The sequence below is a fragment of the Microdochium trichocladiopsis genome (assembly GCF_020744255.1).
Source record: "Microdochium trichocladiopsis strain MPI-CAGE-CH-0230 chromosome Unknown B0I36scaffold_5, whole genome shotgun sequence".
NCBI classification, from domain to species: domain Eukaryota; kingdom Fungi; phylum Ascomycota; class Sordariomycetes; order Xylariales; family Microdochiaceae; genus Microdochium; species Microdochium trichocladiopsis.
In genome coordinates, this window is record NW_025763548.1 from 3120239 (window position 1) to 3139521 (window position 19283).

At 56.7% G+C, this 19283-nt stretch overlaps 8 protein-coding genes across 8 annotated transcripts; 2 read left to right on the plus strand and 6 right to left on the minus strand.

Annotated features, from left to right (window-relative positions):
- Positions 1-41: 41 nt before the first annotated feature.
- B0I36DRAFT_227669 (uncharacterized protein) lies at positions 42-1456 on the minus strand (the record flags this gene model as incomplete). The annotated part of the gene is made up of 5 exons (XM_046149100.1): positions 42-286; positions 384-451; positions 540-733; positions 797-1275; positions 1369-1456. Coding segments are annotated over 5 exons (1074 nt in total), but the record flags the coding sequence as incomplete, so codon positions are not given.
- Positions 1457-2105: 649 nt separating this feature from the next.
- On the plus strand, positions 2106-3036 carry B0I36DRAFT_124169 (uncharacterized protein). Its single transcript, XM_046148085.1, has one exon. The coding sequence runs from the start codon at positions 2346-2348 to the stop codon at positions 2880-2882; it is 537 nt and encodes a 178-aa protein (XP_046013239.1). The 5' UTR covers positions 2106-2345; the 3' UTR covers positions 2883-3036.
- A 2148-nt stretch (positions 3037-5184) lies between these two features.
- Positions 5185-7324, minus strand: B0I36DRAFT_289684 (uncharacterized protein; the record flags this gene model as incomplete). The annotated part of the gene is made up of 3 exons (XM_046151683.1): positions 5185-6131; positions 6500-6950; positions 7015-7324. The coding sequence occupies 3 exons, from the start codon at positions 7322-7324 to the stop codon at positions 5417-5419; spliced, it is 1476 nt and encodes a 491-aa protein (XP_046013240.1). The 3' UTR covers positions 5185-5416.
- A 233-nt stretch (positions 7325-7557) lies between these two features.
- B0I36DRAFT_363235 (uncharacterized protein) lies at positions 7558-8020 on the plus strand (the record flags this gene model as incomplete). Its single annotated transcript, XM_046158776.1, has 2 exons — positions 7558-7562; positions 7630-8020. 2 exons carry the CDS (start codon positions 7558-7560, stop codon positions 8018-8020), a joined length of 396 nt encoding a protein of 131 aa, XP_046013241.1.
- A 216-nt stretch (positions 8021-8236) lies between these two features.
- B0I36DRAFT_242278 (major facilitator superfamily domain-containing protein) lies at positions 8237-10302 on the minus strand (the record flags this gene model as incomplete). The annotated part of the gene is made up of 7 exons (XM_046149893.1): positions 8237-8410; positions 8550-9078; positions 9247-9389; positions 9455-9481; positions 9549-9627; positions 9689-10104; positions 10171-10302. 7 exons carry the CDS (start codon positions 10300-10302, stop codon positions 8237-8239), a joined length of 1500 nt encoding a protein of 499 aa, XP_046013242.1.
- Positions 10303-11718: 1416 nt separating this feature from the next.
- On the minus strand, positions 11719-14160 carry B0I36DRAFT_324161 (cytochrome P450). Its single transcript, XM_046154064.1, has 2 exons — positions 13588-14160; positions 11719-13517 (listed from the first exon to the last, which is right to left on the minus strand). The coding sequence occupies exons 1-2, from the start codon at positions 14089-14091 to the stop codon at positions 12150-12152; spliced, it is 1872 nt and encodes a 623-aa protein (XP_046013243.1). The 5' UTR covers positions 14092-14160; the 3' UTR covers positions 11719-12149.
- Positions 14161-14696: 536 nt separating this feature from the next.
- Positions 14697-16362, minus strand: B0I36DRAFT_289696 (FAS1 domain-containing protein; the record flags this gene model as incomplete). The annotated part of the gene is made up of 4 exons (XM_046151684.1): positions 14697-15218; positions 15314-15741; positions 15830-16173; positions 16245-16362. 4 exons carry the CDS (start codon positions 16360-16362, stop codon positions 14960-14962), a joined length of 1149 nt encoding a protein of 382 aa, XP_046013244.1. The 3' UTR covers positions 14697-14959.
- Positions 16363-17942: 1580 nt separating this feature from the next.
- Positions 17943-19040, minus strand: B0I36DRAFT_124196 (short-chain dehydrogenase/reductase SDR). The gene is made up of 2 exons (XM_046148086.1): positions 18720-19040; positions 17943-18663 (listed from the first exon to the last, which is right to left on the minus strand). The coding sequence occupies exons 1-2, from the start codon at positions 18956-18958 to the stop codon at positions 18165-18167; spliced, it is 738 nt and encodes a 245-aa protein (XP_046013245.1). The 5' UTR covers positions 18959-19040; the 3' UTR covers positions 17943-18164.
- Positions 19041-19283: the final 243 nt, after the last annotated feature.

Consider the following 19283-nt stretch of genomic DNA (forward strand, 5'->3'; position numbering starts at 1 on the left):
GACTGTGGCCGCTGCAGGATCAGCTCAATCGACGAGTCCTCGTCCTCGGGCCGTCGCGACTGCACCGTGAACTCGGACTTGACCCGGATCCGGCTCGACTGCACATTCGACTGCGCGTTCGACCGCATGCCGCTCGTGTACTCGCTCGTCTTGCCAGACTTGTGCGTCGTGCCAAACGACTTGGGCATCGCCAGGGCAAGCAGTGACCGCAGCGCCGGCAGGCAGGCGCAGATGATGCTCACAGACACCTCGACCACACTCCAGATGCCGACGGGTACAAAGTCCTCTGTTTCCATCTCAAGGCCCCGGTCAGAAAAGAATCCAAATCGATTACGCGCGCATGCATCGTCACAAAAGTTTGGGGGCTTGGGGAGCAGACGTACGAGTAGGGTTGCGCGTCGTGGCAAAGGCAACAATGTACTGCAGCCGGACCGCAGAGACAATGGTGACACTAGGAGGCGCGCATGTCTCGTCAGCAAAAAAGGAAAATAAAGCAGGGTTCGGATCAGGCACTGCCCGCTGCTTCCGGGAGCACTCACAAGATACCCAGGCTGAACATGAACATGACCTGCAGCTTCTTGCGGATCGACATCTTGAGCTTCCAGAGCGCCGGCATGGGCAGGACCAGCATCGCCACATCCAGGATGATTCCCGTCAACGCCGCCGCCCAGACCTGCTTGTTGAGGCTGCGGCATTCAGCGTGATACGTCCCGTCCCAGGTCAGCCACGCGCCCTGCACGCCAAGTCAGTCATTGTCTTTTCAAAACATGGCAAAAATCCAGCTGGATCATCCTACCTCGACTGGAGTGCACTGGAGCACCGTCGTCAGGAGAAAGGCGACGAGGTAGCAGGCGTTGAGGACAATCAGGGTCATGGTCGCCCGCCTGTAGAACCGCTCTGGGAAGATCTGGAGGTAGAAGATGAGGACCGAGATCTTGGTGACGGGGATGATGAAGACGTAGAGGACCTCGCCCCAGAAGAAAGTGCGAAGCAGGTAGGTGATCCGGTCGGGGTCGAGGTACCACATGTCGATGCCGAGTCCGTCGTTGGCGAGAAATCCGCAGAGCACCACGAGGGCGATCATGGCCACCACCGCCGGCACAATGGCCCAGTCGTCAGCGCCCCAGCTTCGCTTGCCCGAAGTGAAGCGTGCCACAATGCGAATAACAAAGAGAAGGACGGCGAGGGCGCCAAAGATTGGAGGGACGATACGCGCGGGGCCCGACTTGTCGACCATGACCTTGCCGCAGGTTTCGTCTGAAAACTTTTGCATGGCTACCATCCGCGAACGGCCAGGTTAGCTTTGTGGGAAACGAGCCCAGCGCACGACGATGAACCTTGGGTCTCATCAGGTTGCAGCAGACGTACACAGAGCGTCGCGGACGGAGCACTTTTCAAGGACACAAGCGCCGAGCTCGGCAATGACCTGCTGGTTGGTGCACAGACATGTGGTGTTGGCGAAGGAGTGACACTCGGACTTGGTGATGGTGTCGCCGAACAAGCAAGTGATCTGTGGGTTGTGGCAAAGGTTAGCTTTTCTGCACGTCCGTCTGTCTGTAGCCGACCGGCAGCCGGGACGAAACCAGACAAACTCACACCACATGTAGGGATGTTGATGGCAGCCAGAGCAGGCGTGGCGAGGCCGACGAGGGCCAGCGCCAGGGCCGAGACGAGGCGCATCGTGAAGTCTTGGTGCGAAGCCGCCCAACTTCGCAGAGGCTGGACGATGAGGCGATTGGAGATGGCAAGAGTCAAGAAGGGAAAGACATGGGCTTGGCGTCTTTTTGACGGAAACTCGGCCGGCAGGCACAAGACGCAGGAGGATCGGCCAGGGACGCTCGAGCTGGCGGCGGATCAGAGGTAGGACTAGGACCACTCAGTCAACAAGCACGAGAGGGCCGGGCCTGAGCCCCCCAATATACAAGGGTGGGTGGGTGATCGTCCGACTAGGGGCATGACGAACTGCGCAGGCCTGCCGCCCACGTGTGCGGAGCCGGGGCGGCCCATCCAGCAGCAACCATCGACGACTACGACGGACGGAGTATTACCCATCCGCCTCACATTGCACTAAACACATCGACGTATTCCGCATCCTCTTACCTCATCTTGCACCCCCCACCTCGCCTCGGCTGGACTGCCCTGCTGCTACTGCTGCCGCCGCTGCTACTGTCACTTCGGACGGCCCTAACACCGCGCTACCGGCAGAGTTGGGCCCGCTGGCGTGGTCCCGAGTCAGGTCCTGGCCTCGAAACAAAGTCTGACCCTCCCGCCCACAGAGAGCAACAAGCTCACCGCACGGACAGGACCGAGCGTCACAGGTCACACACCCTGCCAAGAGCCAGGCCATGGGGGTAAGACCATTTCTGACCCTGCGGCCCTGGTCCAGCATGCACCATCCCTGGGCCTCAAGCCCCGCCAAGGGTTCATCACAGGCCAGCCCTCCCAGTCCTCAGACATGCAAGACACTCTTTTGCCTTTTCTTGACGCTCGTCTCATCCCAGTCTCTCACAGTCTGGACTGCAAGCTGCGGGGCCATGCTCCCTACAAGCACGCGGATCCTGTCCCCTCCCCCATGCTCATCTCCTGCGCCGCCCAAAACAATGCTCATACTGGTGGCGGTCCAGATGTGTGCTCTGCGTCTCAAAGTCGCATTCCCAGTGGGGACTTGGGTCATGCCTGGCCCGCCGCTCTACCAGCTGGCTACTGTGGCTATTGCGAACGCGGCTCACCTCTGCCGACGACGGCAAATTTGGTCTGTCTGCCCTAGCCTGGACCCATTCCGATCCGAGGCCCCGGAAATTTCTGGGGGCCCAGCGGAACGGACGAAAACGCTTGGTTTGGGCTGGCGCCAGAACATCAGATCGTCTGGTGTCGGGCGCTAGCGCAATAGTTGCAGTAGTGCTGTCGCTAGATGCTTCCTCCTGCATCGGCCCCGCCCTCCTCGTGGTCGTGTCCGCCCAAGCGCAGGTCAAAGCCCGCCCGCCTTGCACACGTCAGACTTTAATTCATCATGCAGGTAATCAATCAAAATAGCTCCGAGGCTCGAGCCTCAAAAGCCACCCCGTCTCAATGTGTCCTAGCCATTCTGGTCGTTGACGAAATCCCCGGCTGGGCGCGTCGTCGTGTTCACGTCATACTTGAGGTTTTGCGACCAGACGCGGCCCGGCTTATCTATCCCATGTGACGGATCGTCATCTCTCAGCTGGGAGCAGGTCCTCGTGGTCAGTAAGATCGTGGCATGTCAATGCTGCCAGCTAGTGCGGGCTGCGATGTACAGCCTCTTTTCCACGTATACATCGTTCGTCACGACCCAAATAGAGTTATCGGCACCGCGCAACAGGAGCCTATTCGCCTTTCGGGACGTGAAGCTCTCTGTGCCGATGGTCACCGCGTCAACCCTCCTGCACACACTTACAACCTGTAAGTGCCAAGCTTCCGGCTCAACCTTGAAGCTGCCTGGCATTCTAGGCCCGAGATGGCGGCAAGGCATACAACGATGTCTCAGATCAACCTTTACCTAGCTGGCTCGAGTCAACGACTCTTCTGTCATAGCCAGATTGTCAGCTCCCAATCTAGCTTTTAATCCGTTCAGAGTCAAAACCTGATGAGGACAACTCTCCTTTACGCCCCGGTGCGATAAACGTCCTCGGACCGCTCTCCCTGCTCCCCGTTGCGATGGTATTGCGATAGCATCGATCAAAGGATTTAGCCGGGAACCGGCTACCCGGTTTTCAAACACTAGGTGGTCGATGACCTTGATTCTCGATATCTGATTATCATTGCCCAGAACACGACTCAGATCTGGTATCGTCTCGCGATGGACCTGAACACATCCCGGTTCAGATGCAGGACGCACATAAAGGTGGGGGGTACAACAAATTTACCACTAAGAGGTCCGCAAGAAGGGGAAGCAATGCACGACAAAACAAAACAAAACCCAAAAAATTCCGCGATCCCCACCGTCAATGGTATGCTAGTTCCCCCCGGGGCGCCGTCGAAGAAACCATCAACATTTTAGCCCTTGTAGATAATCCCAAAGCAGGCCATCTCATCGCGCGAGCGAGCGAGGCTCAGCGTGGTGGGTGGGTACGTTTCGCTCCCCCACGGTTCCGTGGGGAGAGAGGAGCAGCCTGGTCTACCGTTCATCCTCCACACACGACCGGGGTTTCAGGCTGGCTGCAACCTCACAATCACTTAACGCTCAGGGTCCTTTTCTATAATACAGCATGAGCACGCCACCTGCTGAGGGGTCTGTTTTGCAGCACTTTTCGGCTGCCCGCATTTACACAGTTCAGCGCCGATAGAGCGGGGGTGCAACACAACTCGCTTTCCATCCCATCAACCATAGGGCCGTAGGGCTGCACGTTGGAGAAAACAGAAAAAGCAAACATATTGCATATTCGGCCGAGTCGTCGAACGGCGCCCCTTGACCCCCGTCCCCCCTCACCGTCGTCCAGGGGGGCCAACCACAAGCATTCGCTGCAGAAGCACGAGGGAGAGAGGGCGATCATTGCCGAACAACCCGCGCCCCATGCAAGCCCACCTAATTTCGGGTGCATCCGAGCTAACCCCATGTCCGCCGGGGGTTTGCCAAAAGCTGACTTCAGGGACCACCTCAGCCGTACTGGAAAACGTTTTGTTGCATCTGCCAAACATGGTTTATCCGGCGTCGTGGGTAGCTTTTCACATGCTACCCTCTGACCCAAATAGGCGCTGACCTCGCGCGCTGGTGATTGTGTGGCGCTGATTAGCATGCTGAAAAGGGAAAGAGTCTACCAAATAAGCTTGTGGCGGATAACATCATCCCGACAAACTCGCCAAGCAAATAAAGCCCCCTCCGTCCCCTTTTGCAGCGCTGTGGTCATAATAATGCCCGACATGACGAGAACGTCTCGACTGCCCGTAATCGACACTGTTGACTTTCAGCAACGGTGCGCTGAAGCTAATATTTCTTGCTGAGTTATCCGTTCTCCCATCACAGTTTGTCTAACCATGTCGGCTGAATTCTGCATACTTGTGGTGTCACACAAGGTGCCACAGAGACCAGCGCGGAAGCTCTTCGAATAGCGATGCGTCTCAACGCTCCATTGGAGTTCCACGCGCAATGAATGCAAAGAAATTTGCTCGGCTTTGGAACGAAAACTTGACCTGCGACCTTCTTCCTCCTCCACTGACGTTTGCGATCACGAACATGCACTGACCATTTCACGTAAGCGCACTCTGTGTGAAGGAAAAGCATTTGCAACAGAAAGCAAGCTGCCGACCATGACTGCATGAATTGCCTCGAAGTTGAACACTTACGAATCGGTACTGTACACTGTACGAGATGTCGAGTCTCCCCCATTTCATAAAACGAAGCAGCTGTCCTTAGTCTCGTCGATAGAAAGCACCGACACGCCTGCCGCCATGCCTAGCTTTACCACAACCCGTCGATAGGGACATCATACTGTACTCCGCGCAGGCTGGACATGGGTAGGCTTCCAAAGGGAAAGTCTCTCTTCTTGGGCTTATCGCATTTGAGGCCGATGAGGTCCTCAATCTCCTCCACCTTCCCGCCGGGCTTGGCCCCGAGCGCCTTGACCTCGTCGGCAGACATGGCCCTGCGGGCCCGGGCAGCCTTGGACAGCTTTGCGAGGTCCATAAGCGCGAGCGGCTCGAGGATGATGCCAAAGATGACCAGCGGCGCGTTCTCGGGGTTGTCCACGGCATCATAAATCCCCAGCGCGACGTTTCCCACCGTGCCTGCAATGATGGCGATGCGTGCGACGTTGGCCAGTGTCCCGATGGCGCCGGCAACCTGCCCGACGACGGGGACCAGGAAGAAGACGGCCGAGAGGAACGCGAGGATGATGTTCTTGCGCTTCTCGGCGTCCCACTTGTCGACAATGTCGTCGATCTGCTGCATGTTGTCGACGGCGTCCTCGACCATGGTGACGGGCAGCGTCAGGGCGTCGACGAGGTCCCGCGTGTCGCCCGTGTACGTCTTGTTCTTGATCATGTCGATGACCGTGTCCATGCTGGGCGCGAGGCCCTCGAGGTCCTTGCGCGCGTCCTGGACCACGTCCTTGGGGTTCAGCACGTCGTCCTTGTCGTACCCGTCCGCGACCGGGAAGTTGTAGTCCCGATCGTGGCTCCCGCACTGGTCGGCTGTCTCGGCGGGGACGCACTCCTTATGCGCCACAATCTGCCACTTGATGTTCTCCTTGGCGATGCCCGTGTCGGTGTAGAGGTCTGCGTAGAACTGGTCGCTTTTGTCGTCCTTGAGCTTCCAGTGCACGGTGGCCGACGCGTAGTGGCCGGCGTCGTAGTCGGGTGCGTCCTCGGTGCGGTCGGAGAAGTCGGGCGGGCAGTGGCCTGGGACCTCGACGTAGCGGGTCTCGACGTCGCACATGTTGCCGAGCTCCGGGTTGATGCAGTCGCTGTCCCAGTCGCAGTCGCTGTAGGCGTGCTTGCATATGCGCTCCATGTCGTCGAGGTCGGCGTACTGTACTCGCAGAACGGGCGGCACATGGACTCCTCGACGATAACGCAGCTGAAGTAGTCGTCGCCTTTGGTGTACATGAAGTTCTCAATGACCTTGTTGCCGCTCTTGGCCACCGCGTCCGAGTACGTGTTGAACTTTTTGTCGTAGCCGTCGGCCATGAGCGTGTCGTACTGCTTAATGGACGCCTTCAGGGCGTCGCGGAGGATCTGCACAATATAAAAGTCATTGCAGTAGTTGTCAGTGTCGCGAGGAATGTCCTCGAGCTTCGTATATGATGACGTGCAGTCTGGGAAGTTGGCGTCCGGGACCTCCTCCCAGCCCGGATCGTTGAAACCGGTCGCGTCAGCATCAGTATATGCTTGCAGGTCGACCGCCCAGTCAATGGTCCCGGCAAAGTTGTACCCCTTCCACTCCCCTCGCCGCCGTTCTTTCGTGATCTCAGTCATGAATGCGACCCAATCGGTGCCTGGTGCGGCTGTGTTAGTCCATGTCGAACGATCGTTGCCCGCAGGATGGACAGGGCGACTCACCACCGTAAGTGACAATGTACGAGTCCGAGTCCTTGTCATACCAGGACTCGACATCACTGCCACCGTCTTGAATGATGTTGTGCAATTCTGCGTTGGAAATGTAGCCGCCCGTACCGGTGCACTCCCCCTTGATGGCCGGGGAATCGTTCTTGGAGCCGAGGAACTTGCACGTAGGGCCTGTGCAAGAGGGATCAGCCATCTTGAATGAGCGGCCGTAGCTAGACTCTCCCACATAGATCTTGCTACTCGGTACACCTGCTTTGGTGACTGCAGGTGATGATTCGTTAGCATCCTTGAGTCGTGTTTGCATCTCGCGGAGGAGGACCTGGTTGGCAGAACGGTGGGACTTACTCATTGACAACGAGTTCTTGACCTCGGTTATGTTGACTACAATTGAAGGAATGTCTTTTTAGCAACCGTCATCTATCGTCGTTTTGTGAATGAAGCAGCACTTTCATACCATGGCTTCGCAGGCAATTACCAGTGTCACATCCTTGCGATGCCCACTCGTTTCCTGTATCCCATTGTCCTATTTCATTCCTGATGGCGTGAGCAGTTGGATATGTGACCAGCAACGGGCGAAGTGTGCATACCGTGAAGATCATACGTCGCCAGCGGGGACACCTGCGCGGCCCTGACGAGCAAGTACGGGATCAGCACGGCCCAGTTCCTCGCCTGGAACAAGGGTGCGGGTTCATCCTGCAACATCTGGCTCGGCTACTACGTCTGCGTGAAGGCCATTGGCGTCACGCCGTCCCCGACGACGACTACGAGCAAAATGACAACGACTACCAAGGGCAACGGGGTGACCACCCCTACCCCGGTGCAGGCGGGGATGGTGGGCACCTGCAAGACGTTCCACTGGGTCGTCAACGGGGACACGTGCGCCTCGATTGCAAAGGCCGCCAACATATCTGTCGCCAACTTTGTCAAGTGGAACCCGGCCGTGGGATCGGACTGCAAGACCTTGTGGCTGGAGACGTGGGCTTGTATTGCTCTGATCTAGGGTGATGCTCTCTCTGCTGTTAGGAATCTGGACGACCCGGCGTAGAAAGAAAGTGCAGTAGATTATTGTGAGAGCTGGGTGCTCAGTCATCTTGTTACATAACAGGCTTGTATCACATAGCGATGCCCAAGATTACATCTAGACTAGCGAAAGCGATACCTGGCGGGGTGTTTGCTAACTGCCGGGAAAAGCGCTAGTACCACTACCATCCTCGCTTCACAAGGCATGCAGCTTTGAGTCCTTTGTCCAGCGGCGGAATTGCTTCCCAAAAGGAATGAACACGGCGAGCCCGAGGACCGAGAACCCCACCGTGAGCGCCATGAGCAGGAGGACTGGGGCAATGTAGCCGCTGCGCGCAGCCCAGTCGTTATAGAAGAAGATCATGCCGAACTGAAGAATCACAATTTCACACATGTCAGCAGATTCACTCTCGCAAACACACAAAGAATGTATGCACCATGGGACAAACACAGAGAAAAGAAAACAAGTGAAAAAAAAGAAATCCTAAGAAAAAGAGGGACAAACTTACCCCGAAAGTGTTCTTGACCACCGTCGCAGCAATCATGACCTCGCCCGGCAGCGCCTTGTAGCAATCCACCGCGTACGCAATCGCAATCGTGGGGATGCCCACGACCTGCACGCCCACCAGGCCGTACCCGACCACCACGATCGCCGGCCACGGCCAGCTGCGCTGGTAGCCCACCGCGGTGATGACCATGCCGACCAGGTTAACCACCACGTAAGGGATCAGCGCGGGCAGGCGCATCTCGGCCTCGAGGACGCCGCCGTTGCTCCGCGCCGAGCGCAGCGCGATATAGTCCGACAGCGGGCCCGCGGTGACGAGCGCGATGGCGGCGCCCACCACGAACGAGAAGTTGACGAAGCCGATCTGGTCGGGCGTGAAGCCGTACGGGTGTGGGGCGCCAAAGACCTGCGCCTGGGTGAGGTTGAGTGCGAGGAGCGAGTTTGCGGCGAAGCCCATGGCCAGTGACGCCCAGGTCACGATTGGATAGAGGAAGAGGATACGCAAGGGCGAGAGGATGTCCCGCCAGATGAGGCTCGCGCGGGAAGGCGAGCCGGGCGGGAGGGGAAAGTGTGAAGGGCTGGGGCTGAGGGTGAATTGGTTGAGCGAGGGCGTGCCGGTGGTTATGTGTGTGTGGGCGAAGTTGGCAGTATTGCTTGTCTTTTCACTGTTGTTGTCACTGTTGTTGTTGAAGCTGTTGGACGACGAGGGTACTCTCTCGCCGGACTCGTGGGCCTTGGCGCTGATAGAGCCCGGGAGTGTTGCGCCAGCCGTAGCAGTCGCTGAGTGAGTGTAGCGCTGGTACTTCGTCTCCGGATGGGCGACAACGATGAAGATAAGGCTGACCTGGATGGGTGTGTGCGTGTCAGGATTGGGACCTTTGGGAAGAAATGGCAGAAGCGAGGACTTACAGCTTGAAGAATTGTGCAGATCCAGAACTAGATCATCGTGTCAGCCTTTCGAGGTGGGAGCGGGATAGCAATTTGAGCGGGCGAAAGGACTCACAAACCATCGCCACGAGATCTGCGATGCAACGGCGCCAGAAATGATGGGTCCGATGAAGAGTCCCATAAAGTAAGCCCAGCTGCCAGTACATGTCAGCATAATTCGCCGGGGCTAGAAGAAGGTTTACACCAAGCACTCACAAGTACAACGCCGTACTGCGGCCTCGCTGATGCACAAACAGCATATCCGCCACAACCATGGGCATGATGCTCTCATTCGCGGCTGCACCAACTCCCGATATCACGCGAGCCCCAATGAGACTGGGATAGCTCGTGGCGCAGGCTTGCCAAACATTGGCAAGGACGCAGATGAGGCCGCATATCGCGATGACGGGTCTGCGACCGACGACATTGGCGCACGGCACAATGATGAAGTTTGCGTAGCCAAGGGTAATGGCAGCGGCGCCAAAGAGCATGTTGACCTCGGGGAGGGTCTTATGGAACTCGGCCTCGAGTATGAGGGTCATGGGCGCTATGCAGAGCGGCGTCATGATGCTGACGAAGACGAAGACGAACTGGTTGACGATGACGATGATTTTCCATGTTGGAGACCAATTCTATTGATGGATCGTGTTGGTGCAAGTTCGAAACACCAAGTGCATCAGAGAAGGACAGAGACATACGAGAGGGTCATTGAGATTTTCGCTGGGCTGTGGGATCAGGACGAGGTCGCCAATACGGCTGTCGGTAGAAAGATTGCCATCTCTGAAGATGACCTCGGTGCCGGGGATGAGTTCCTTGTCATTTGGTGCCATGTCGAGCAGCGGGCCGGTGATTCGTGTCTGTGCTGTCGTGGTCTAGTGGTCGAGTGAAGACAGGACGATGTTGAACCGAGGCCCATGGACGGACTGCTTCATATACTTTGTCATGTCAAGAAGTCGTCGTCGTTCATGAAGCTGAGTGTCCTGCGCTAATGTTTGTGTGCGCTCAAACTTCGGGCCGGCCAGCAAACCATCAGATGGACTAGGGCTGACTGCACTGCGTCGCACATGCCGAAGCAATCTCCGGGGGCCAAGCGATCATCCCATGTTGGCCGTGCAGCAGCATTGGCAACAATGGGACGAGCACCGATTCCCACGATGCAGGCAGGTTACCTATCTATGGTACGTAGGTTTCCGTGATCGGCATGCACAACGGCACCGGCCGAGCCAATGACGTGCCCGGCCCGGCGCCACAGGAACCGGCCGCCGCCCCGCCCATGCCCGCTTCGGACGTCCGGTCGAGTGGAGGGGCGAGAGGTGGTGGTTCTACCTAGGTATGAGATCTGCACAAAGGGATCTTCCAGAATGCGACAGTCTGGAAAAAGGCAAACGGGTTGTCTTGGCTTCTCGGCCGATGCTACTCACCCACGGACCGCGTTTGTGCTGGAGTGCCGTTCCACACGTTTCTGTGTCAGATGCAAAACAAGCGTCCGAGCGTATGAGATGACAGGCAGACCGGCCAAGTCGCCACTGAAAGCCACACCATTTCACAAAAATGTTAAGTGATCTTAAGGCGGAAGTCGCAGACGAGGACCGAGAATTACAGGACAGTTACATGAACAGCTGACATCGACTTGGTTGGTGGGAACAGGCCTTTCAGCTGCCCTGCATGTTGTAAGCCTGCTGCTCAGCCTGAAACTCAATTGCTTGCCGCTTCATGGCCCTGCAGTATATGTGGAGTACTGCAGCGAGATAGGTCATGTGGCGTATGCAACCTGTGCCTCGGTGCAGTCCATTGCGGTCGAAGCCAAGAGTCACTGATGGGACCACCTCGTATGTCGGGTCGTCGCAGCAGACTGCATGCGTCACGGCACCTGGCTGGAAGACACCAGCGCCGGGGTCAGCCATTCATCGTTCTTGCCGTTCGTGCTGCTGCTGGATGGCATGAAGCTGGTTTCGTCGGTCGTGAAGCCCATGCCCGGATGTGCAGCGCCGTGGCCGGTACGGGTGGCCGTGACTGCAGCACTTGTGGGTTCCTGCTTTTGATGGGGGCTTGCAATTGGTAAGGGCGATGCTACTATTTTGTCATGATGAGTTGGCATGAAATTGAAACCACCTTCATGCGGTCGACGATCAGACGGTGGGGGTTGTCGCCGGGACTGCTGAGGATTTCGCCCACGCCATAGCGGCAACCACAAGCTGCGTCGCCATCATCAGCACTATTGCATATCATGCGGAGACTAAAGATGTACTCCGACGAGGCGCATTGCCGGTGATTGAAATTCGAGAAACTTGGTAGGATGGTGAGCGATCCTAGCGGTGCTTTATAACCTCCCAGCCTTCTAATCTCTTCCACAAAGTCCCATAGTGGTGAGGAATGTGAGGGATCATCAGTGCAATCAAACCGACACTGCCAGGTCCTTGGGTGCCTTCTGGATTCGCGGTGGATGGTCCAGGCATGTGTCTTGCAGAGCCGAGAAGGATCCGGTACGTATACTGTGGAGAATTTTTAGGGTGTTACAACAGTGATGTTGATTTCCCAACGAGGACCACTTCGCTGGGGTGCAGTCTCAGCGTCAGGGCTGGGGACGCTACTCTTGTCGTGCCGAGCATGAATGCAAGCAAGAATACGGCAAGCGAGGTGCTAGCAGTTCGCTGGCCAAACAATATTGCCGGAATCTTTATACATCCCAAGCACTCGACAGCAACACCCGACACGTCTTGGGCTTGACAAAGAGCTCTTCGTCCAGCACCCAGTCCTCGAGCTCTGGCGGCAGTCTGTGGAAGTCAAAGTTCCAGACCAGCAGCGTCACGACCAGCTTCAGCTCCAGATATGCCAGCCTCTTGCCCCAGCACGCCCGCGGGCCCGCACTGAACGACATCATCGGGCCAGCCTTCTGATTGAACGAAACCTTGCCTTTCCCTCCACCAGCAGCAGCAGCACCACCACCACCACCACCCTCCTCCTCGTCTTCCACGCGTAGCCAGCGCTCAGGATGAAACTCGTCCGCCGCGAAATCACTATCGGCCCAGTCCGCGACTCCATCGCCGGGCGCCAAATGCGAAGAGGAGGAGGCCAGCTGCTCACGCCTCTCCTTGTCCAGGTACCCCTTTGCGTTATACGTCGCCCCCGTAAATGCGGTGAACACCATGTGCCCCTTTGGAACCTTGTGTCCCAGGATCTCCATGTCCCGCTTGGCCAGCCTCGACGTACCAAATGCCGGCGGGTGCACTCTGAGCACCTCCTCGATAAACGCATCCAGGTAGGGTATCTGCTTGGCCAGCACGTCCCTCAGCGCCGGCTGCTCGCCGCGCCGGGCGTACGCCTCGGGATACGCCTCGCGCAGCGCCGCGCGGAGCTTCCTCTGCGCCTCCTGCTCCGAGCCCAGCCGCTTGACCGTGTATGCCAGGGTCGTGTTGGTAGACTCCTGCCCGCCGAGGAGATACCCAAATATGATCTGGATGACCGTGTCCGAGGTGTACTCGGGCTCGCGTCCTTCCTTGGCCGCGGCGGTGGCCTCGCGCTTGACGATGAAGTCGACTGCGGAGCCGGGCTTGAACGCCTCCGTGCCGCCGCCGCTGCCCGCCGCCGCCGCAGCCTCGAGCCGGCGCACGGAGTCGTGGATGTACCGCTTGATGATGGTGTCGCGGTCGTGGTAGGCCTTGCGCATGTGCGGCTTGCGGTTGTTGAAGAAGTGGTACATCTGCGGGAACGGCGTGGACAGGGAGGCGCCGGCTGCGAGGGCGATGCTGTTGAGCGAGTGCAGCATGTCGGGCAGCTCGACTGGAGGGAACACGGCGAGTCCCTGGCTGCTGCTGCCTGGATTGTTGGGTAGTTTGATGGAAGGCTCGCGGTCGAGATACGCTGTGTATCTCGCAATCTGCGTGTCGCTGTAGTCGATGTTGAGCGCGGCAGCCATGATGATATCGTAGGTCAGCATGCCGAGGTCGTCGTAGGCATCAAAGGCGTGGCCCTCGGCCAGGCGGGCCTTGCGCTGCCACAGCTCGATGTGGTGGAGGACTTTGGTGTATGAGGCCGGGGCATTGACCTGTGATTCTCGTCAGTAAGGTTTGTATGATACTGCGCTCACTCGTAACGACAAAGAAGAGACTGCCCACCTCGTACAGGGCCGTCGGCGTCATCAGATCTCTTCCCAGCGCCATGACCCTCTTGAGCCGCGGGTCGTCGTCCTCCATGCCGATGAAATGTGCCGGCATTGTGTTCGACCACATGGTGCGCATCATGTGCCCGCGCCCAAAGTCCTTGCCGTGCTTCACGAACAGCTCTTGCACGGTGCGGTAGTCGCCCACCGCGACGGAGGCCTTGTTCCACGGGCCCATGAAGTACTGCACCACCGGCGCGGATGCCCCCGCGAAGAGCTCGGGGAAGAAGGTCCGGGCCGCCTCGCCCCGTTTGCGCTTGGCGACGAGGTTTGGGATGGAGCCCATGATGCGGCCTGCTGCTTCCTTGTCGTAGGGGATCCCCGGCAGTGGCTTGGGCAAGAGCTGGTTGTAGAGGATGTAGAGGGCCACGAGAGCGCCTCCAGAGGCGAGCCATGGCCTGGATGGCAGAGTGTCGAGGGCGGCCGACAGGGCCGATGAAGAGTCAAGGTCGCCTCCCATCGCTGATGTACTACCTGCAACCCTGGAGATGATCACGACAATGTGTTGGCGTTCTTCCGTGGTTCCGTAGAGTGCGAACAAAAGGAATGTATGGCTGAATCCCGATCGTGCGGGGGGAGCCAGTCTATTGTTGTTGGATCCGTCAGCGCCCAGCCACGCTACCGCGCCAGATCCCGAAAAGGAAAAACACTCCCAAGCCTTAGCGTGTTGGGGAAACTTCAGGCAACCTTGGCCGGCCCAGGGTCAGGGATCGTATAATAGACCAAATAGGGTCCGACAATTCTTTGACTTGTGCATGGCCCATGCAGTGGGGTGAGAATCTTCCCAATGTGGAAGGTAGTCCATCTAGGGTACAATCTGACGCAGGTTCGTCATCCATCCGATCCCTGCCACGCAATGGGAGCTCACTTGCAGCCAATGCGCACCTGAACGACGGACGCGTATACTCATTACCGTGCAGTGTTTTCGACGCAGCATTTTCGTGAGCATAGAAGGGCACGGCAAGGTTTTTCAGGCATTCGATAGCGGCTGCAGACCAGATTCCACAAGGCAGCCCACGCCTCGTAGTAAACGGAGTATTATGATTGGTCGATATACCTAAAGGCCGCTGCAGATATGAATGCTCATCTACACTTTCAGGATCGTGTAGCACGACGTACCAAAATCATGGAATAACGGCGGCCAAGGCAGACACGTGAGCCCAGTTGGCCAAGACAACCCCCCACAACTTCACCATTATCAACACACGTGTCGGTAATTATGTAGTGATACACCAGTTTGGACATAAAAGTACGAGGTCAGGGAACGAAACACACACGCCGTTCTTTCGCCGCATCAAGTTTAGCTCCCTATCAAAGGCGAGAAGTGCCTACAAGTTCATCATGATCGCGGCGCCACCAAACAGAGCGGCCGCAACGACAACACCAGTCTTGATGGGGTTAGCAGGGGCCATTGGGATCGTGGTGGCAACAGGGGAGCCGGTGTTGGTGGGCACAATGGAACCCGGCACCGCCACGCCGCTGGTGAACGGGATGCCTGCCGTCCCGGAGCTAGCGCTGGTCCAGGCCATGGTTGTGGTGGAGGCGTTGATTTGCGGGTTGCTGCCTGTCTGGCCGGGGTTCAGAACCCTATAGAGTCCACCTTAGCAACCGTTTTTCTAGTGTCTTTAACCCCCTTCCTGGTGGTAGGTCGGAAAGGTCGCATCTGCAGATAGGGGACTTACTGATCAATGACGTGAATGACGCCATTTCTCACAAGAATGTCAGGGATGATGACCTTGGCATCATTGACAAAGACGGTGCTGCCGATGACGGTGATGTTGACGCTCCCTCCAGCCACTGTCGTGAGGGTGCCGTTGGTGAACGTGCTGCTGGGTCCTACGAACCCGGGGATTGCGTGATCCTTGAGCCCCTGCGCGACCTGCGCCATGCTGAGGTTGGAGAAGACGCTGGCAACAGCGGCAAAGGCCGCGTTGTTCGGGACAAAGATGGTGATGTCAGGCATGGTGTCGGCAGTTGTGATGAGACCGGCAAACTGGATCGCACCAGCAGCCGCAGTGAGGTTCAAGGCGCCGAGGGTATAGGAGGTGTTCAAGGGCACAACGGTGACTGTGTCAATGATGTGAATCGTCCCGCCAGTGAAGTTGACATTCTGTTCGTTTCCCAGGGATCAGAAGAGGTCATCATCAGCGCCAAGAGACACCGTGGTGGATTTGCGGACATAACAAGGACGGCCTTACCGTAGTGACGAAGTTGGATGGCTGCTTGAGGGCGCTGAAGGCTGTGATGTTGCCGCCGGAGGCGAGAATCTCAACTCTCTGTCCGCCATCTACAAGGTCGAACATTGGGTTGGTGAGATGGGTTGGGATGAACATAGGCATGTTCTGCGTGAAGTTGGACGCATAGTACGTCCCATTCAGAGTGAGGTAGTTAACCAAAAGTTGAAACACACCAGGCTGGCTGAGCTCGGGGGCGAGCGGCCCAGCGAGGATTTTCTGTATCGCGTCATTGCTTGGGGCCAACAAGGTAACATTCGTGAGCTGCGAGAACTGCTGCGTCAGTCCAGTGCTGTTTTGGATGAGGCCTGAACTCGGAATTAGTCCTCAAAGCCCCATGCTGAAAAACGACAGAATCGCAGGATGGGGGAGCATTTACCGTTCAGTGGCGACAACTGGACATTCTGTGGCTGTAAAGCGGTGAGCAGGTTTGGGGACCCGGACTGCCCGGCCGCAACGCCGACAAGGCCAATGGGGAAAATGCGGCGCAGTTGCATCGTGTTCTTGGCTGTACTAATGTTAATGGATCTATCTTGTCTGAACCTTCCGCGACCACAAAGGTAAGTTCTTGTGCTCCTGTGCTGGAACTGCTTCCTTTATAGGAAACTGGGAGACACCAGCTGTCTGTTTGATCGGGAATGTTTGTTTCGTTGTTCTTCCATTCTAATTTGATGCAGAGCAGGGTTGCGTAGGAATTTCTCTGAGGCTTTGCAGCCGGTTCGAATCATGATTGCCGAATAATTTATTCAGTCAAGTAACAGAGTTTACTAGCATGGTTCATCTGAAAGCTTGTTTCAGCCTGTAGACGCCGCGCGGGGCCGGCACATGGCACACAATGGCTTATGGTGGGAGTCCCGGGAGTTGTGACCAGACATGCTGCTGGAGGGAGGGCTTCCAGTTGTGCCCGACGACGTCGCAGGACCAGCGAGAGCTGCATTGGCCGCACCGAACCAGTCGCTTCTTCTAGACCAAACTTTGTAGCTTTGAGCTGTACCCCGCAGGCAAAGCTCCGACCAGATGTGGAGAAACTGGGAGTACAGGGCCCCTAGGCTCGCCTTCCTTGCTCCGTCGTCCGCTAGCTTCCAGGGTTTTAGACAATCGTTGAGAGGAGCTGAAACTTGGGACTAGATTGCGCCGTGCATCGAAATCTATCCGATCATATCAGCGTGGCGTTCAGCTTCAGAGCTTGCAGGGAAATAGAACGCCTGGCCAAGTGACGCGACAAGCAAGGTGACGCGGCCAAAGCTGCCCCGAATATGCTAAAGGCAGCATCCTCGTGCTTCTGCGAGTTCCCTCACTTTCAGAAAGCGACGCGGATACTCATAAACACGTCTTATACCTGTTTCGGACACATGATCATCAGCTCGGCAGCCAGGAAAAACATCGTCTTCACGGCACTGCAGGCAAAGACGACTTTGCCTATGCACTAATCACTGCTTTGCTAGCGGCAAGTTATGACACTACGTGACATTTTACCGACTTCGCTGCTTAGTCACTTTCCCATGTGACCCACGAGATCTCGTCATCTCTGTCCGGGAACCCAAGAAATTGCGGGTGCTTACACCTCGCACAAGTCTCGGTCAGCGCCTTACCAGTACGGCAAGGCGTAACCATAACCCCGACAATACCCAGCAATAGGCACTGGAGACCGGTCCCATCTTAGATCAAGTTATATGTCGCCGAGAGAGGCTAAACTCAGAAAGAAACCTATTCGGAAGCTTCGACATCATCATTGTAGCATGCACGCCGTGGGCAGTTGGCACTACCGGGAGCCGGCCACCAGCGCAATCTCAGCCGCAAAAGGGAGAAGCGTACGAGGTTCCCCTCGGCAGCGTGGCGCAATTCAGAATAAGTAGCGCCGGCTGTTCAACAGCGCTAATACTCCTAGATTCGGATTCACCTTAGCTCCCAGCTTCGAGTAATCCCGGTGGTCAAGGCTCAAGTACAATAATGCGCTTGCAAGTGCAGGGACACGATTAGCATTCTATTGACCGCAGCCCCGGCACCTTTATGAGTCTCGACCAGCTTCCACACGAGTCCTACAGAAGGTTGCGTTGCAATGGGCTTGAGTTCGCAGCACCTACTTGACCAAGCCCGTCAAGTCCTTGAATCCTTGGTACAATTACTTTGTGCCCACTCGTCCCGAGTGCGCCTTTACCTTATCGTCTGGTGGCGAGGCTGCAGCCACAGTTCCTGACTTGTCCGTACCGCCCGGCCCAGTCAAATTGCCCTTTTGGCTGGTTGTCACACTACTCAAAAGGACCTCCGTAGAACCTGATGGTTTGTAATGCTTCATTATCTACCATGGAATTCTGCCCGCTCTATTCATAAAGACACCCGAAGGGCCATCATTATCGAGCGTGGCAAGCTTGCAGATAATCTGCGCACCAGTTTCTGGCGCATTCGAACCCGAAAATCCATTGAGGTTCGTCGAACAGTATCCGGGACAGCCGGCATTGAACTTCCAAGTCGGGTCATCCTCATATTCCACGGCGTACTGAAGGCACAAGGCATTCAAAGCCGACTTGCTAACGGCATATGCTGGGGCCTTGTAATTCCTCGTCAGACTGCCCGGCGTCGCCCAATTTGTCATGCTACCGGAGCCAGAGGAGACGAAAACCACCCTCTTCGTTTTTTGCGACTTTGCGAGCAGCGGCAAAAACTTCTCGGTGACGGACATCGTACCCACGACGTTGGTTCCCAGGACTGTCTCATACGTGGTACGTGAATCTGCAGCAGGATCGCTCGCGCGAGCAATGCCGGCATTGTTCACCAGAACGTCTATGACGCCGTAGTGACTAATAGAGACCCATCAGCAAGCGAGGAAAGACACTTTGAGATTTTTAACGCTTGCCTTTGTACGTAGTCGACAGCTGCATCGATCGACGAATCCGAGCCAAGATCGAGCACCAAAGGCTCGACGTCTAGTCCCTGCTTCTTCAGCTGGTCGGCAGATGCCTGAACTGCTTGTTCCCGCCTACCCGCCATGATGACGTGATAGCCGTGGTCGGACGAGAGGATCTTGGATACTGCCAATCCAACACCCTGATTTGCTCCGGTGACTAGAGCAATTGTCTTTCCTGCAGAAGCCATGCTGATAAGATCTCTGAGATGATATAATACAACTTTGTTAGAATTTGATGGTTGACAAATTCTAAGCCGTTACTGAAACCAATCTCGAAAAAGCCAAGACAGATCCCTCCAGGCGATCATGATATACATATCTACATACAAAGGCCAACAAGGGCGCTGAGTTTTCACGCATCGGTTTTTAGCGGACATAAAGCCGCCAGATGTCTAATCCCCTCGATACAATTCAAACCAGCCACGGCTTCAGTTCCTGGTGGGGCATCTTTTGGCCAATGAATCACGCCTAACGTAATCCACGGGTGAGCGGGTCACACGGGTGAACGGGTCA

Excerpts from the sequence above, each read along its gene's own strand:
- B0I36DRAFT_124169 (XM_046148085.1), top strand. The coding sequence starts at position 2,346 with ATGGGGGTAAGACCATTTCTGACCCTGCGGCCCTGGTCCAGCATGCAC.
- B0I36DRAFT_324161 (XM_046154064.1), bottom strand. The coding sequence starts at position 14,091 with ATGGGAGGCGACCTTGACTCTTCATCGGCCCTGTCGGCCGCCCTCGAC. Across the intron at positions 13,518-13,587 it reads CGCCGACGGCCCTGTACGAG|GTCAATGCCCCGGCCTCATA; the intron begins GTGGGCAGTCTC and ends CGAGAATCACAG.
- B0I36DRAFT_124196 (XM_046148086.1), bottom strand. The coding sequence starts at position 18,958 with ATGGCTTCTGCAGGAAAGACAATTGCTCTAGTCACCGGAGCAAATCAG. Across the intron at positions 18,664-18,719 it reads GCTGTCGACTACGTACAAAG|TCACTACGGCGTCATAGACG; the intron begins GCAAGCGTTAAA and ends GGTCTCTATTAG.